The 19457-nt window shown below is 38.5% G+C and overlaps 1 protein-coding gene across 16 annotated transcripts in view; it reads left to right on the top strand.

Annotated features, from left to right (window-relative positions):
• Nucleotides 1-19457, top strand: part of usp6nl (USP6 N-terminal like) — a 373327-nt gene that overhangs the window by 322890 nt on the left and 30980 nt on the right. For all 16 annotated transcript variants that reach the window (XM_072471081.1, XM_072471079.1, XM_072471077.1 and 13 more), the window contains 4 exons: nt 3031-3125; nt 6577-6642; nt 15919-16018; nt 18133-18285. In XM_072471081.1, coding sequence (XP_072327182.1) covers nt 3031-3125; nt 6577-6642; nt 15919-16018; nt 18133-18285 — 414 coding nt within the window. The remainder of the gene's footprint in view (nt 1-3030; nt 3126-6576; nt 6643-15918; nt 16019-18132; nt 18286-19457) is intronic.

Genomic DNA, 19457 nt, shown 5'->3' with positions numbered 1-19457 from the left:
CAGTCTTTCTTTTTTGTCGGTATGAACCTTTTCTGAACACTGTGAAAGATCGCTCGGAAGGTTCTCCACTGTTCCTCAACTGCTTCACCATGAAGTCTTTGCTCCCAGTCTACCTTAGCTAGTTCTTCTCTCATCCCATTGCAATCGCATTTGTTTAAGCACAAAACACTAGTGTTTGATTTTACCTTGTCATCCTCCAACTGTATTTTAAATTCCACCATATTGTGGTCGCTCCTTCCAAGAGGATCCCAAACTATGAGATCATTAATCAATCCTGCCTCATTACACAGGACCAGATCTAGGACCGCTTGTTCCCTTGGAGGTTCCATGACAGACTGTTCCAGGAAATTATCTCGGGCACATTCTATAAACTCCTCCTCAAGGCTGCCTTTACCAACCTGGTTAAACCAATCAATATGCAGATAAAAATCTCCCATGATAACCGCTGTACCATTTCTACATGCATCCGTTATTTCTTTGCTTATTGCCTGCCCTACTATCCTGTTACTATTTGGTGGCCTATAGACTACTCCTATCAGTGACCTTTTTGCCTTACTATTCCTGATTTCCACCCAAATTGATTCAACCTTGTCCTCCATAGCACCAATATCATCCCTTACTATTGCCCGGATGCCATCCTTAAACAACAAAGCTACACCACAGCCCTTACCGTCCATTTTATCCTTTCGTATAGTCTGGTACCCTTGGATATTTAACTCCCAGTCGTGACCATCTTTTAACCATGTTTCAGTAATGGCCACTAAATCATAGTCATTCACGGTGATTTGCGCCATCAACTCATTTACCTTATTTTGTATACTACGAGCATTCAGGTAAAGTACACTTATGCTGTTTTTTATGTCTTTGTTATGAATCCTAACACCTTGATCAGTAACTTTTCGCAAATTATTTTTCCTCTTACCCTTTCTCCTAATTTTCCTTGTCTTTGAACCCATATCTCTACATAATAACCTGTCACGTAACCTGCTGCCTTGATCTCCATTAACCATTATACTGTCCATAGCTTTGCACTTCCCTTCCCCCCCAACTTGCTAGTTTAAAGTCCTTGTGACCAACCTATTTATCCTATTCGCTCGAACACTGGTCCCAGAATGGTTCAGGTGAAGACCGTCCCAACGGTACAGGTCCCTCCTGCCCCAGTACTGATGCCAATGCCCCATGAAATGGAATCCCTCTTTCCCGCACCACTCCTTTAGCCACGTGTTAACTTCCCTAATTTTCTCAACCCTATGCCAATTGGCAAGTGGCTCGGGTAGTAATCCAGAGATTATAACCCTGGAGCACCTGTTCTTTAATTTAGTCCCCAGCGTTTGATAATCCCTAAACAGGTCCTCTTTCCTAGTCTTACCTATGTTATTAGTCCCAACGTGGACCACAACAACTGGATCCTCCCCCTCCTTCTCCAAAATCCTTTCAAGCCGATCAGAGATGTCCCTCACCCTGGCACCGGGCAGGCAACATGCCATGCGGGACTCTCGATCTGGCTTACAAAGGATGCCATCAATCCCCCTAATTATAGAATCCCCTACAACTACCACTTGTCTTTTTGCTCCCCCCTCTTGAATGGCTTCCTGTACCACGATGCAGTGGTCAGTCAACGCATCCTCCCTACAGCCCTCTTCCTCATCCACAAAGGGAGCAAGTACCTCATACCTGTTGGTCAAGGGCTGAGGCTCCTCAACTCCTAAACTCAGGATCCCCCTACCTGCCTCCCTTGCAGTCACACCACTCTGTCCCTGACCACTGTCCGAATTAACAGTACTTATTCTACCGGGTGTGACTGCCTCCTGAAACAAACGTCCAGGTAATTTTCCCCCTCCCTGATGTGCCGCAGTGTGTGCAGCTCTCCAGCTCATCAATTCTGAGCCGAAGTTCCTCGAGCAGCCAACACTTGCTGCAGATGTGGTCACTGACGGTTTAAATGGGATCCACCAGTTCCATCATCATACAGCAACAGCACATCACCTGTCCAGCCATATTCAATTAATTAATTAATTTAAATAATAATTTTTAAAAAAATGTTTTATATAACCTCAAGGATAAACCCGAACACCAACAAAAACACAGCCCTCTCTCGCCACTCACCCAAACTCAGTCACTCACCTAAACTCAGATGCACTCTGTTCCAATCAGTACTCCGTGTCTCAAGGCACTCCTGCCACACCTTTTGTGCACTCACCTCTCCCAGCACTGTCCCGGCTCTCTCCTCCCGCGCTGTTTTCGCTGTCCCGGCTCTCTCTCCTCTCACACTGTTTTTGCTGTCCCGGCTCTCTCCTCCCGCGCTTTTTAAATCTCCCGGCTCTCTCCTCCCGCGCTGTTTTCGCTGTCCCGGCTCTCTCCTCCCGCGCTGTTTTCGCTGTCCCGGCTCTCTCTCCTCTCGCGCTGTTTTCGCTGTCCCGGCTCTCTCTCTCCTCTCGCGCTGTTTTTGCCGGAAATCCTTCCCTAAAGGACATTAGTGAACCAGCTGGGTTTTTACGACAATCATTTCATGGTCATCATTCGGCTTTTAATTCCAGAGCTTTAATTGAATTCAAATGTCACCATCTGCAGTGGCAGCATTTGAATCTGAGTTCCCAGAGCATTACTCTGGATCTCTGGTTAACAAGTCCAGCAACAATACCACTGTACCACTGCCTCCCTGTTTCTCAAGGGCAATTGGGGATGGGCACCAAATGCTGGCTGAGCCAGCAACGTTGTATTCCTGTGAACTAATTTTTTTAAAAGCAGCTGTTTAGTTTAAAATGATGAGGAACCCAGTGAGAAATTGAATACCTTTCAGCAAGAAGCTGTCTGCTTCCTGTTAATGATGCAGTTGATTCCTCATCAATACAGTTACAGTATTTTGTTTTTTCAAATTTCTAGTATCAGTAATATTTTGATTGTGTCCTCTTGTCTGTGTCTTAAATTTTCACAAAATAATATTTTAAAATAAGTCGGACGAAACTGTATCTTAAATGGTATGCAAAACTATGTCTATTTGTACATTTATTTTTTGCAATTTGTTTTTAGGATTCTTTGTTCCTGGATTCCCAAAACTGTTGCGGTTTCAAGAACACCATGATCGGATTTTGAAAAAGTTAATGCCCAAACTTAAACAACATTTAGTGAGTATCTTCAGCTTTTGCAATGTTAGCAATAATATTTTGTGAAGATGTTGCTTTGACATGTGGCAAGGTAGCGCAGTGTGTGGATATTACATAAGCATAGATTTTAACTATGGTGATTTCTCATCCTTTACTTGCTCACTAGAATACTTGTCTAAACTGGAATTGAAGGTGCAGCACAGTGGCACAGTGGTTAGCACTGCTGACTCACGGTGCGAGGACCTGGGTTTGATCCCGGCTCTGGGTCACTGCCCGTGTGGAGTTTGCACGTTCTCCCTGTGTCTGCGTGGGTCTCACCCCCACAACCCAAAGATGTGCATGGTAGGTGGATTGTCCATGCTATGTTGTTCCTTAATTGGAAAAATGTTTTGTAAAGATGTTGCTTTGTATCTTCAATTTTAGTATAACCCCATAAGAGTGCAATTACAATTAAGCCTAAATGAAACAAGTTATAAACTCAATTGATTGCCTTAAATTGACTGTTAATGTAGCTGTTAGTGCGCTCAGCATTGTTCAGCAAGTGCTGCCCAGTTGTGGTTAGCACCATTGCTTCACACGCCAGGGTCCCAGGTTCGATTCCAGGCTTGGGTCACTGTGTGGAGTCTGCATGTTCTCCCTGTGTCTGCGTGGGTTTCCTCCGGGTGCTCCAGTTTCCTCCCACAAGTCCTGAAAGACGTGCTGTTAGGTTAATTTGGACATTCTGAATTCTCCCTCTGTGTACCCGAACAGGCGCCGGAATGTGGCGACTAGGGGCCTTTCACAGTAACTTCATTGCAATGTTAATGTAAGCCTACTTGTGATGATAAAAATTATTAAATTGCATCTAACAGGTGACATTTTGTTTTGGGTTTCGCAAGCACCAGTTGGTTGAATCTGTATTCCGCCTCTTATGACACACGTTCATTCGCAGGGACTGAGTAGCCCCAAACAAAAGGAATCAGTTCAAGCCTTGCATCTACTTCAAATTATCTGGCTGCGTGAGAAGTTTGCAATTCCCAGTTGCTTTCTCCGTGCCAATGCCTCAGTAAATCAGAATCAACTTGCCAACCAATTAACAGAATTGACTATTATTTAAATGTCAAAGAATTGCAGCATGCTGCTGCGCAGAGGGTCCTGGGTGTCCTGCATGAATCCAAAACATTAGTTTTCAGGTGCAGCAGGTAATAAAGAAGGCAAATGGAATTTTGTCATTGCTAGAGGGATGGATTTTAAAAACAGGATTGTTATGTTGCAGCTGGGTGAGGCCATACCTGGAGTATTAAATACAGTTTTGGTCTCCTTACTTGAGAAAGGATGTACTGGCACTGGAGGGGGTGCAGAGGAGATTCACAAGGTTGATTCCCGAGTTGAGAGAATTGGCTTATGAGGAGAGACTTAGTAGACTGGGGACTATACTCATTGGAAATTAGAGGAATGAGGGGGGATCTTATAGAAACATATAAAATTATTAAGGGAATACATAAGATAGAAGCAGGGAGGTCTGTTCCACTGGCGGGTGAAACTAGAACTAGAGGGCATAACCTCAAAATAAGGGGGAGCAAAGGGCTGTGAATCTGGAATTCCCTGCTCAGTGAAGCGGTTGAGGCTACTTGGTTGAATGTTTTTACGGCAAAGATAGATAGATTTTTGAAAAGTAAAGGAATTAAGGGTTATGGTGAGTGGGTGGGTAATTTGAGCTGCATCCACAAAAAGATCAGCCATGATCTTATTGAATGGCGGAGCAGGCTCGAGGGGCAAGATGGCCTGCTCCTAGTTCTTATGTTTTTAATGTATTAATTGTTCTGATAATTTTAAATTTGGCATTATTGCATTTGTACTGATAAAAGCAAGATTAAAAAGCTTTGGCTGTATCTCTCCCTTGACATCAGTCTTTTAATTGTACAGTTTTTTTTCCTAAACTGTAACTTCAGTTTTAAAAATATTACTGGGACCCTGATTGGGATTGTGAAGTAACACATTTACAAAAAGGTTATTTATTTTGGAGTGGATTGCTGTATTTTGATATGAATGGAAAAATAACATGTATTGTTTAAATAAGAACAACCTGCAAATATGACTTTACATTTCACGGTCAGTTGTGCACCTTTTTGTAACTTATAACTTTAGGTTCTGTTCTGTTTTAACTTACCCCAGATTAAAAAGCAGTATCATTATCTTTCGCATATTTTCTTCTGATTTAGAGATATTTTATTTTAAAAGTCATAGACATCAATATAGTCAGATACATTCTTTTGTAGATTTCTTACCTTTTTTTGGATTGTTATACTGCATTTATACTTCAGCTATCAGTCTTGAATTAATAACTGTGGTCTATATTCCAGCTAGACACTACAAAGTTCCTTAATTCCAGCTGCTAATATCCTGTCCAAGAAAAAGCTTTGAACATGTGAGCTCTTATCCTGACAGCTAAATTTAAGTTAGGATAGCTCCCATCTAAGTGTTTGAATTGACTCTAAGTACTATTCTCACTGAGATCTATTTCAAATTTGGGTGCGATTTCAGCATTACCACAAAGCAAAAACCAATTTGAAGTGAAATATAAAATCTATATATTTATAGTCTTATAATATGATAGAACATAGAACAATACAGCGCAGTACAGGCCCTTCGGCCCACGATGTTGCACCGAAACAAAAGCCATCTAACCTACACTATGCCATTATCATCCATATGTTTATCCAATAAACTTTTAAATGCCCTCAATGTTGGCGTGTTCACTACTGTAGCAGGTAGGGCATTCTACGGCCTCACTACTCTTTGCGTAAAGAACCTACCTCTGACCTCTGTCCTATATCTATTACCCCTCAGTTTAAAGTTATGTCCCCTCGTGCCAGCCATATCCATCCGCGGGAGAAGGCTCTCACTGTCCACCCTATCCAACCCCCTGATCATTTTGTATGCCTCTATTAAGTCTCCTCTTAACCTTCTTCTCTGATAATGTTGGTTATTGCAAACTGATCTCTCAATAAACCACAGTTCACAGAATATTTTTTGGCTATCTAAGTCATTTCTTTGAATGCTCACTGTGAGTGGTTCGATGCGGCACAAGGTTAGAACTTGCTCGAAATTGCATCATTGACCAAGCTCCCGAGCATTAGCGGGGCAGTCTGCAACAAGAGTATGTAAGGGAACAAATATCTCCCATAGGATGAAAATTGAGCACCTGGAAATACCTGTGAACTTTCTATTTCCAATAATTACACTTATTTGGAAAGTAATGAGTGAGCTTCGATGCATTCTTAAACGAACACTGCTTATTTAGAATAGTTTCAAAAATAATACTATTTATTAATGAGCTCTCCTTTACACTATTAATTGAGTGGGATAATGACATGGATTCCCATAATTCATAGGATTTTTTTAAATGAGAGGAACTTGTGACATGCATGTCATTTCTGTTTTTAAAAGACGGAGTAATATGAGAATTTAATATATATTTTTTTTAAAACAGGATTCGCAGGATTTGTTTACAACTTTGTATACCATGAAGTGGTTCTTTCAGTGTTTTCTGGACCGTGTAAGTCTGTGGTATATACAGTAAATTTTGTTAATTACATTGTTACTGTAGTCAATTTAATGTCTGTTGGACAGGATTGTGGGTATGAGACACTCATCATGCTGGTACGAGTGGATGTTTGAAAATTGTGCTGTTTATATCTGCAATTCTCTGTCTATCTTGCATGATGTTCTGTCTGCTTTTGAATGATAGCCACACCATTCTCTAACGGTACTTTCTATATTTGTAGATGCATCTAACACTTGATTTAGATTTTGCTAGATGCAGATTTTTTTTGCGTTAGTCAGGAGCTGGGCTGTTTTTCTCAATAAAAAAAGTTTGAGGAACTTGCAGACTGCCAAACAGCCAAAAATTTTAGATTAATGATGGCTCAGTGGAGTATTGAACTAAGTCATACTGCTCTCTTCGATACTTGCCAAATTTAAAGCATGACAAGTACTACTTGTTTGAAGAATTAAAAATTGGCCAGAATTGCCACTCCTGCTTGTTCATGCATGGTCCCTCCTGAAAAGTGTGTGTGTGGATATTGCATAAGGATAGATTTTCACTATGGTGATTTCTCATGCCTCCCTTGCTCACTAGAATACTTGTCTAAACTGGAATTGAAGGGACAGCATGATGGTGCAGTGGTTAGCACTGCTGTCTCGGTGCGAGGACTCTGGTTCGATCCTCGCCCGGGTCACTGTTCGTGTGGAGTTTGCACATTGTTACCGTTTCTGCATGGATCTCATCCCCATAACCCAAAAAGTCTGCGCAGGGTAGGTAGATTGGCCACACAAAATTGCCCCTTAATTGGGAAAAAATGAATTGGGTACTCTAAATTAAAAATAAATAAATAAACTGGAATTGAATAACAGCTGGCCAATACAGTGAGGGGCTACTGCTGTCCATAGAGCATAAATTGGTATCTTAGATCAAATGAAGGCGGAAAGAAAGAATTTGACATTTTAAAAGAAAATCAGAATATTGTTGCAAGACAAGACTGATTTCTCTTGATCAGTAATATAATTTTGCATTATGTTTTTGTGATGTTAATATTCAGTTAGGGACTGTTGACGCTAAAAGGAGAAATAAATTAATTGACAGAAGTACTCCACAAGATTTGGTGTTTTTGGGAAACAAAATTTATCGTATGTATAGAGAGAAACTAAACAAAGCACACACCATTAACTTAATATTGTAGCTTGGAAAGACTCATGATATAAGTTCAGTTCTACTTATCATTTGACCCTCCCTACACACCATAACCAAGTTCCTTTATCTTCTGAAATTTTTAAGGTTAGATTATTTGGGGACCAAACAAAAAGTATATCTTAGTTAGCTTTTTGAATTTTTTTTCTCTACAGTATTCCAGCAATTCTCCAAAGTACAAGATTTAATATAGGTTCTTCCATTAACCATTGTTAAGTAACCCCTCCACTTTTTCATTACTGCAACTCTGTGCAGTAGCTTTGACCATCAGAAAACACCCTTGGTTTCCAATAGCCTACTACTATGGTCTCAAACTACAACCAAGCTGATAAAATAGTTGCAATTGGATTTCTGGAAGTAAGCTGCCTTTCAGGGAGTGGATTATTGTCGAATTTTTTCTTATAATACTGCCATCTAAAAAAAAAAATCTTTCAATCGTTTATCTTCTTATTAACTTTGTCTTAAACTGAACACCAGTTACTAATCATAGACTGCATCATGGGCGACAGAACTAGCATTTACTTGACATCGGGTGTAAGTCTGGCTTTATCGCTTGATTTCCAAGGAGCTACAGGCTACATAAGACGCAGTTTCTTAGCGACTTTTCCAAAATTCAAACAGTCATGCCTGCTGGCTATGCCTCATTGAATTGACACAAGTGAACTCAAAACAACAAATCCACTAATACCACCCATTTCCACAGCTAATGATACATCCTTTTCCTAGGTAGAAATGCAAATCAATTACTTTTTAATCCCAAAGTTTCCTTAATTCTGGGAAACTGCATGAATAAGTTATATCCGTCACTGCAATAATGTCTCCAGTTTTTAGTTAAGTAAGACCACTTGATATTTTCTAACTTAATGCAGTAACCACAAGTTGCCTTTTGAAATTTAGTTATCTTCAGTCTGTGTACTTCACCAACCTTTCAATGTTTTCCCAGTGTTTTTCCCACTGGAATTACATTTAAAATTCAATTTCTAAAACCATAACGCTATACCTTTGAAACATGTGAACTATGATATTCGGCATATGTAATATTACAGATACTGTTCCCAGAGCTTGCTTCCAAAAACAAAACCAAGATTTCAAGACTTGACTGTATTCATTAGGAAATATCATTGTATTGTGCTGTGCTGCTTGTTAGATTTGTGTTATGAAATTATGAATTCAAACAGACAGTTTGTTATTTGTTAGTTACGTCTTAACTTTTAGGTCACTCATCATGGCTTCCAATGGGGTGTCTAGCTTTTACTCTGAAAAGTGTCATTTTAAATAACAGTGTCCCATGGCTTATTCTCTGCCATCTCCATCCCCTAACACAGCAGGCCTTTCCCTTCCACAAAGCATTGGCTCCTGCTGAAATGTATCATTTGCACTGACTACCGTCTGGTACCTTGTCCAGATGATTATATTTTACATGTGTTCTTAAACAGTGAGTGACAAAAGGCTTTTTAACCATGGTCAATAGTGAGGGTAATAAGAACCAAGCATGCCTCATCCAACATCCACAGACATTTACTTATCAGCATTTACAGAAATTTACTTTAATCAACAGCAGCAATCACGAGTGCAAATACCGGCCAATTTGTACTTTAAATTAAAAAAAATTGAAGTGTATATTATGTCACATTGTTTGTTTAGTCATCATATTGGTAGTCGACAAGAATCATTCATAATTTTAATTTATCTCGACCTGTTTTCTGGACTCCTTATGTGCCATTGTACCTCAGATTCTCAGTTTGAAGATCCAACTCTTCATCTCCAAGCCTCAATTTGACAGTTTCCTGCAGGCTTCTTTTCACATCCTGATAGCTTAGACTTGGGCTATGAACCAGTATATGAAGACACAATCAGATTGCAGTTTCAGATAGTAGAATTCAGCATTGAAGATTTTACTTTGAGGTAACAGTCACGCTTCTGAAGGTTTGTAAATTATCTTTGTAGAGCATATAAATGGTAGTGTAAGAGGAAAATTAAGACAATAAAAATGAAGATTTGTTTATCAGAAATATTTTATAAAATTGAGGGAAGAAAGTAAGAGAACCAAAGTTAATTTGAAGTTAGTTAATCACATGAAGAAAATGCAGAGTGAAGAGCAGAGTAAAAAAGATGGAAATCAAAGGGAGGAATAAATTAAATTAAAACGGAGTTGAAAAGTAATTGAAAAGGAAGAAACCAAAGCGAAAAATACAAGTTTAATTGAAATAAGGGTAAAGAAATGAGCAACAGTGGAAGGTTTTAGAAAAGCTGACTTAGTGGCTTGTGATTGGTTGTTTTCTGCCAAGCAAAAAGTATTAACTTGAACTATTAACTGTACATGCACATCGTTTAAGGTTTCCATTAATTTTAAATCCCATGATCATGTGAATGAAGTGTGTGGATGCCATGGAACTATTAGGTGTGTTGAAAAGCACCAGGAGAGTCTACTCTGATGTTTAATTTAATTTGATTCCAAAATAAATTTGATAACTAATTAAATCCATAATGATTACAAGTTTATAATCCTGAATTTGTACCTTGTGTTTTAGTGCCTCCCTATTGCACAAATGAAACTTGCAGCGCATAACCATGGTTAATTATAATTCATTAAATAATTGACCAGAAATCAAGTTGAAATACCAGGGGTAGGCGAATGCATTTTACCCTGACGCAATCAGGCATTCTGCAGACAATCAACCTTTCATTTAAAATGTCAAAGATATTCAGTTTGAATACATTTTATTTTATGGTGTTTTGTGCAGCAGCAATTCCTGGTATTTTAGGAGGGCTGTGGCTTTTACTGAGTCACTTTGAAGAATGTCTGTCCTCTAGACTCACTTTTTTGCATGCAAACCAGTGTTTCAGATAACACTCTTATGCTTTGTTTAAGCAGCCAAATTTCTGTGTGAACGAGTCTGCTGCGCATTCATCTCTGGGTTGCCAAGCTGAGCAGTATTAACCCCTTTCTTTCCCTCCAGCTTAAAGTAATATTGATATATAAAACATCACTGTTCTTTGCATGATTTAATTTATTGGTATGATGGCGCTTACAAAAGTGGAACACATTCTCTCTTTGAAAAATCTGCAGACAGTTATAAGTTAGCTGTCTGTGTGATAGTTGTCTGAAGGGTCAGAATACAGTGTAGATTGGTGGGGTATGGGTTCATAACTTATTACGCTTTTATTTTGCAATCTTAGCCACATCCCTTTGATTGCTGAATATGGGGGGAAAGCAGGATCAGGCTATTGAGTTGGATAATCAGCCATGATCATGATGAATGGCGGAGCAGGTTCGAAGGGCCGAATGGCCGTCTCCTATTTTCTATGTTTCTATCTAAGGCTTTTTTCCAGAGGAAAATTCGGAATAAATGTCATCCCAAGAAATCCGCATTGTTCGAGTCCAGTGCGTTGTATGTTGCTTGAGTTACTGACTGGCACTGTGTAGATATGGAGCCGGTCTTATCTTTAATTTAGCAAAACATTCCAAGGAGCATTATCAAATAGAATTTGATACTAAACCATGTAAGGAGATTAAGATAGTAGATAAAGGGTGTCTTAAAGGAGGGAGGGGTAAGAAGGCAGCAAGGAGGGAAAATAAGCGTACAGTCTCCAGTGGTGGACTGATTAAAATTGGGAGTGCTCAAGATACCAGAATTTGAACAGTTCAGATAACTTGGAGGGCTGTAGGGCTGGTGGAAGTTACAAACATACGGAGGAGTGAGGCCATGGAGGAGTTCGAAAACAGGGATGTTAATTTTAAAATTGAGGCTCTTCTGAACTGAGAGCTAATGCACACCAGGGATGATGGTGAATGGGACAGTGTGAGTGAGGATATTTGTAAACTTTGTTTAGACTAGTATTTCAGTTAGGTATTCATGAGAAAGAAATGTTATTCCTGAATGGACATATGATGCAAATTGCTTTGATCTAGGATGCTTTGGGGAAATGATCAAGCCATCCATTAGGAATTTTTTGTAAATTAGGAAGCCCACACAGTTCAAGCTATCAGAGAAATCAAGGATGAGAGAGGCGGGCAAGAGGGTGTTAAGTTTTATTTGCCAGAAAATGGAAGAAACTCAAATAAGCACATGCTGCAAATGGCTAGGCTGGTACTCAAATGGAATATGTTGTAATAAAAGCCAGTCTACCTGTGATTATAATACCTAAAACGACAAGGTGTATAAAACATAGCAGATGCCAAATTTATAGGCTCCAGATTGCCTGTTGACGTGTGGAATCTAGTTTATACACAGCTGGAAACTCACTCTTTCTGTAGATTTGTTAACTCATAATAAAAACCCGTGGTGTAAATAATGTGTCTCTTATCTGTCGATGATTTATTTAAATAAATTCTAAACTTGGCTCGATACGTTGCTTGTAAACATCTGATGTACACCAGCTCTCTGTGTAACTGCTGTTAACGAGAACAAGGATTAGAACAGTATACATTTTGTTCCTAGATTACAAACTGAATATCATCCTTGTACTCATGCAGCTTTTAATTGCCGCCTTTATGGTAATCGGTTTAGTTTGTAATTTTGTACATCAGAAGGCGTGTGGCACATTATTTCACAGGAAAGAAGTAGCATACACTGATGGTCAAGCTTGCATTTATATTCAGAACTTGTGAACAGTTCAACAGCAAGGAATCCATTCTCAGGATCTTTATAAAACTGCCTTTAAATCATGTGCTGTGTGACTTCATAAGTTCAGGTGAAAAAAATATGCAAAGCTACAGTTACGTAACTGCACACAGACCGAGATAAACTACAGAAAATAAATCAATTTGAAATAAATCAATTTTATGCCCTTTGGTTTTCTTTCAGTCGAAAGTCATGCACTGTACAATTTCATTTCCATTTACTTAAATAGTTATTTGCTTTTGTAGCCAAATGGCTCCTCCTGTTCGTGTTAAGTATAATGAAAACTGCACAGATCTTCTCTTCATTAATTTCAATTAATTGTCCTACTTTCTTTTTGAGTTTTTCGTACGTTTTAAAAGTTTTACACAAAACATTTCTAAACCAGCTATTTTAAACACAAATAACTTTGTAGTAGGCCACAGAAGCATGTTTTAAATTGGTACAGTGCAGATTATGTTTGAGTATCATATTTTATTTTTGCTTCAGTCTTTAGTGAGTAGGAGACATATAACTTCGAACTCTTTAGGTTTGCAGAGGCAAGTTATGACACTCATGCCACCAACATGGTTGCCGAACACCCGTGTCTTGTACTCTTCAGGTAAATAAATTTTAGAGGTTGGGTAAATTGCACCCGAGAATCTTTAACTCAGGGAGGGAACTGTAGGAACTTTGGCACAAATCTTTAGAGATGACTGAAAACTGGAGAGCTGCCTGGAGACTAGAAAAGAGCTGGTTGTTCCCACTTTTGTTTCCATTCTCTACTCATCCCTGGAGCATATCGACAACAAGGACACCAACATCAGACTCCTTTTCCTTGACTTCAGCTCCGTCTTCAGCACCATAGTCCCACCCAAGCTCATATCCAAAACCTAGGACTTTGCTCCTCCCTCTGCACCTGAATCCTCGACTTCCTGACCCACAGACCGCAATCAATAAGAATAAACAACGACACATCCACGATAGTCCTCAATAATGGGGCCCCGCAAGGCTGCGTACTTCGTCCATGTCCCTGTCTGTATCAATGGTGCTGAGGTGGAGATGGTTGACAGCATTAAATTCCTAGGTGTAAACATCACCAACAATCTGTCCTGGTCCACCCACGTTGATGCTACGACCAAGAAAGCACAACAGCACCTGTACTTCCTCAGGAAATTAAGGAAATTCGGCAAGTCCACAATGACCCTTGCCAATTTTTATGGATGTACCATAGAAAGCATCCTATCTGGCTGCAACTTAGTATGGCAACTGCTCGGCCCAAGACTGTGAGAGACTACAGAGTCACAAACAGAGCCCAGTCCATTGCGCAAGCCCGGTTCCCATCCATTGACTCTGTCTACACCTCCCATTGCCTTGGGAAAACGGGCAGCATAATCGAAGTCCCCTCCCATCCGAGTTATTCTCTCTTCCAACCTCTTCCATCGGGCAGAAGATACAAAAGTTTGAGAAACATGCGCTAACAGATTCAAAAACAGCTTCTTCCCTGCGTTTACCAGACTCATGAACGGCCCTCTTATGGACTGAACTGATCTCTCTACACAAATTCTCTACAGTTGTAGCACTATATTGCGTATGCATCACCCGATGTCTATGTTTATGTATTTACATCATGTATTGACCATATGTTCTATGTTTTCATTTGAAATGAAATGAAAATCGCTTATTGTCACAAGTAGGTTTCAATGAAGTTACTGTGAAAAGCCCCTAGTCGCCACATTCCGGCGCCTGTTCGGGGAGGCTGGTACGGGAATCGAACCGTGCTGCTGGCCTGCCTTGGTTTGCTTTAAAAGCCAGCGATTTAGCCCAGTGTGCTAAACCAGCCCCTGGTTTATGGGTTGATCTGCCTGGACTATTACGCAGAACAGTATTTTTCACTGTTCATGTCAATAAATCTAAATCTAATAAAAAGGGTGATTAAGAAGATCCAGATTATGCAGACGAGTTTGTTGTGCATTGTGGCTCAAGTTACCAGATGGAAGATAAGATCATGGAGAACGGGACAGAAAATAAATTGTGAAAGATATCCAATATGGATTCATGAATCTTAACAAATTTTAGTCTTGCAAGTGGCCGTCTTGGATATACAAATAAAAATCTGAATATAAAGTTACATTGCCCACTTTTAAAAGATTTCTTAGTCATTTCCAGATTTTGTGTCTTCAAATATATAATATTAAATCCATAAAATGTATACCTTGCTGAAGCAGTGAAGTCACACTTAACCCCTTTTTTTGAATGACTGATGTTAGCAGTCAGATTAACTCAAGAGCATCCATTAAAAAACGTTGTATCTTCCTTGAAACACTTCTTCTGGATGAAGTAATTTTTTAGGAAACCGTTTCACATTAAATTGTTCTAGTTTCCTTTATGCAGATGCTTGTTATGATACATGGAATATTAGTGGTTGTTCCTCATAATTTGCAAATCTGATTAGATTTCATCATTAATCTGTGGCAGTGGGCATAAACAGTATGATTGGACTAGATGTGATGTGGTGTATTGCTTTTATAGGAAACAGTTTGTATATAAAATAATGGTATTTAAACCTGAAATAATGTTTGAATCATCAAATTAAAGAGACAGGATGGTGCGCTTCAGGCTAGTCATTGAATTTCCATTTCCATTAATCAGCTGAACAGCAAATCTTTCCCAAGGGAGCCTTTTACTTCCATCTTCTATCTAATTCAATCCATAATTCCACAGAATTGCTCTTCTCTAATGAGCAACACAGCATATATCTGGAGGGTCAGTAATTTTGTACATTAAATCTTTTACAGTCTTAAATATAAATTTTACCTCCATTCTCTTAATTTAATGAATTACAAACTTAAGGCAAACATTTTCAACCAATGTGCAATCCATTACCGGTTTAAGACTGTAAAACCAAAATTGTACTCGAGTGTAAAAATGAACATATTGAAGAAACTCTAGCTGTATCGGGAATTGAAGGGAACCTAATATATGAACCATATTAAACTATTTAAAGCTGCAGTTTGGTTCCCAGAATATAACTTGTATATAAGCCAGGAAAATAGTATCAGAAAATTGTGAAAAATGAACATAATGGTACATTTATCAGCAATATATATTCTGTAAGGTGCAAGTTATTTAATCCAGTAATGATGCTATGAATAGTCTATCCAGCTGGATATTAGTAATGTCCTGTCTCAAGTGGTTGTATCAATATGTTTTCAGAAGTCATGGTAGCAGCAGCCGCCTGTCATGCACAACTTTATTTATTACAGGTATTCTTGCCTTTATTTTTGGATTTCTTTTTATTTATTTGTCACAAAGGATCTTGATATTTTCTATCTCTGAATACTGGTGAAACAGTTGCCTTGAACCGCTGTTCGGCGCAAAGGAAATAATTCTAAAGCAGACGAATTAACTTTAGAAATATTATGTAAAACCTGAACCATTTATAAGAATATTTATCCATTTTTTTAAATTTACCTTGTCACAGACTCCCTTCACCCTAACATTGAGGCTATGGGACATCTACATGTTGGAAGGAGATCGGATTCTCACAGCAATGTCATATACTATTCTTAAACTTCACAGAAGTAAGATCATTTCATTCACTATTCGCACTCTAGTTTTTTTGGTCTCCTTTATAGCAAACCATGCTCCAATTATATAACGCAATCTGAACCTCTTGACCTTTGTGTTTTTCCAGACCGATGGTCGTGGGTTTAAATCAAATAAATACATGCTTACAGGCATGTAATTATTAGGGAAAAGAAAGATAAAGCTAAGCGCACCCCCACCTCTCTAATCACATTTGTGTAAAATTAAGTTTTCACACCTACTATTGGTCGAGGTACATAATTGGTGGAAAATGGTGTGCATTTATTATTCTTGTGGATTGACATCCACAAAACACTTAGTCAAAACTCGCGTAGTTCCATTTCTGCTCCAAGGCTTGCATCAGTTGGTACTGTCTACCATCATTCATACTGAACTGGAGTCAAACTGAGATCTCACAGGATAGAATAATGTTTTTCAAATGCATTTCTACCAAATTTCTCCCGGTATATCCACTTCTATCTAGGTACTACACCCCTCTCTTGCCTTCATTATCTCATTCAAGCAATCATCCTTTATGTGTCAACCTTAATAGTGAATACCACTGGACCATTTAACTGTCGGGGGTACCTCAGCAGAGATATTTTCATCAGATATTTAAGTGTGCACATTACTTTGCACTAATCACTGTTTCTAATTGGGAACAAGATTCTTTACTTGGGTTTGGGACTTATGGAAGCAATTATAATACCCTATCTAAACATGGACTTTCAATGCTGCTATAAGTGTGTTTATCTACTGAAGCTCTGGGACAGGGACAACTTTTTTTTTAATGTGGTTAAATAAATTTTTAGCCCAAAGCAATTTACTGCCTATTTAACCCTCTCATGACATGCTAGGCACTCAACTGGGAAGTTGCAGGAACTGCTCCGATTCCTTTATATTCCTCTGCCATTCCTTTCAATACCTCTGCCATTCCTTGCTTATCCAGAAGGAGGAAAATATTCCATTGCTTCTTGAAGTGGAATGGATTATTAAAAAACATCCTAATTGGAAAACTGGCAAAACCTATTTGTTTTTTTAATTAGTGAGTATGACTGAAGTCTTGGTGGAACTTGTAGTTGGGGACATTGTCTCAAACCTGGACAATGACGTAATTTTTATAATGAAAAATACATGTTGTATGACACAAGTTATGTATTTTTCCAAAAGGACTTTGTTAGTACTGGGGCAACAATAATAGGTTTTGAACAATACTATGTAATACTGTTTGGTATGGTTAGATAAGCGCAGTGCCAAGAAATGTAATTTGTTACATTTTAAGACCAGAATCAACCTTTGGGTGCAGCAATGAATTAACAGGAAATTCCAGTCTCCTCCAATTGAAAATCAAATCCACACATTTGAAGCTAGCACTATTAATTTGTATTCCCTTTGTTTTATTTACTAAAGATTACAATGCATGTGTTTTATTTACCAAAGATTACAATGCATATGCATTCCATGGTGTGTTATACTGAAGCAGGCTGTATTCATCTATTCTGCATTTGAGGAATGGAGAAGAGGGTGGGTGGGGGGGTGAAGCATATTGCTCTGCATTTATCCTTTCCTGAAAAGTACCATGGATACTTGATTAGGATACTTTGAGCCCCAGCTGTGGCCTTGCAGTTGAACAATCTTAAAATACGTTGTAATTTGGATTATATAATATGAATGAACAGTTGGGAAAATACTGGAATTTTGCTGTCTACTACAGCTCACCATTAATATGTTCCCTAACAGGGCAGGGGTACGAGGATTGGAAAAGGGGGAGGAGGAATATTTGTTGAACAGAGAAGCAACTAAGTATATAGGTGCTGCAGCATACTGTGCCACAAAGTGGTGGAAATATATTTGTGATGTTGATTTTTCAATATCATAACTTCTTGAATTCTGTAGTATGACTCAGCAAAGTTACGAAGCAAAGGCTGACCATTTTACTCCAGGAAGATTAAAACTGGAGAGTACATGGCAGCAGAATGCTCCTGCATGTAAGAATACGTAGATTGTCACTTCATTAGCCAGAGAATAATGAGTAGTTCAGAGGGACCCAAAGAGAAGGCAGGAAAATCCCTTCTCCAAAATAGTAACAAAAGTATTTTTATTTTTACAGAGCATTTGATGAAGTTATCAATGGAAGATTTGATAGAGTTTCTGCAGGAGTCTTTGGCCAAGAACTTTTTCTTTGATGATGACTTGGCCATAGAACATTTGCAAACCTCCATGTCTGAACTGAAACGTAGCAAACTGGACTTGCCTCCACCAGGTAAGATTTCCAGTATAACCATTAATAATAAAAATAAGTTGTACTTTTATATCTCTTTCAAATAATGAAAATAAACCTTTTAATTAATGATTTTAGGGCAAGATTGTTATCCTGTTTGTGCATAGGTTTTTTCTGTGATTTTGATTAATTAATGCTTCTGTTATTTTGGAGTTGCTGAACTGTGAACAATGCACTTGCATCCATAAAGAAGGACCATTTGACCAAAGTTAGTCTGTGTAGTATTCTTACAAATTAATCAGTTATGCATTTAGCAAACAGGTCAAAAGCAGCTTAGATAAAATCCAGCAATTGGATTGTCTTTCCATTCTCGTGTCTGTGAAATATTGTATTGAAAAGCTAAATTTAATTGGAGAATAGCAATAGAAAATTTAAATCCTAGTTCACTGATTACGTTATCACCAGATATTTTTACAAGCCAACCAAACACCTGGTGGGAGTCAAGCTCTTCCTTTGTGTATTTATGTATTGTGTCGCAGTGATTTTCAGTATTTGCTGTTGAACCAACAATTGGATTTCAAGCTCTTGTACTTAATATATTATTTTGACCTAATCTGAAGTCCTATCTTACCTGAAATCCTTTCGCACTACCCTCAAAAAATATCAATTACTTCGAGCTCTGCTGACTCACAAGCAGCAACAAATAGTTTCCATCCCTATGTTTAAATACTTGCTCAGCTTGCTGGGTCTTCCTCCTGACAATTCTTTAAAAAACAGTCAACGTAACAGAGTTAGGATAAGTATCTGATCACCACCAAAACATTTCTGAAAATATTACCAGACATTATAAACGTTCAGCTTGTTTTTATGCATATATTTGCTCAATCAACAGCTCAGCTGCCTAATGCTGATTTTTGTATAGTTTCTCTGACTTTTGAGGATCATTGTTCTGAGACCATAATGCATGTGAATGAGGGCATACACTGTCGTCTTAGTTTTGTTTTGAAGAGTTGAGGTTAAAAAGTTATAACTTAGTTGTATTACCATGCAATATGGTATAACAATTAGTATCAAATGTTCACCGACCAGTATGTGCTCATGGCGGAGGATATGTAGGTCAAATAATTAAATACATTGGGAAAAAATTCTAATTACAGAGATGAAGTCTTGACTACATTTTATAAACTACAATTCCAGAAGAAATTATGTCAACC

Source organism: Scyliorhinus torazame, chromosome 13 (genome assembly GCF_047496885.1).
Source record: "Scyliorhinus torazame isolate Kashiwa2021f chromosome 13, sScyTor2.1, whole genome shotgun sequence".
In the NCBI taxonomy this organism is placed as follows: Eukaryota; Metazoa; Chordata; class Chondrichthyes; order Carcharhiniformes; family Scyliorhinidae; genus Scyliorhinus; species Scyliorhinus torazame.
This window is presented reverse-complemented; position numbering and strand designations above follow the sequence as displayed.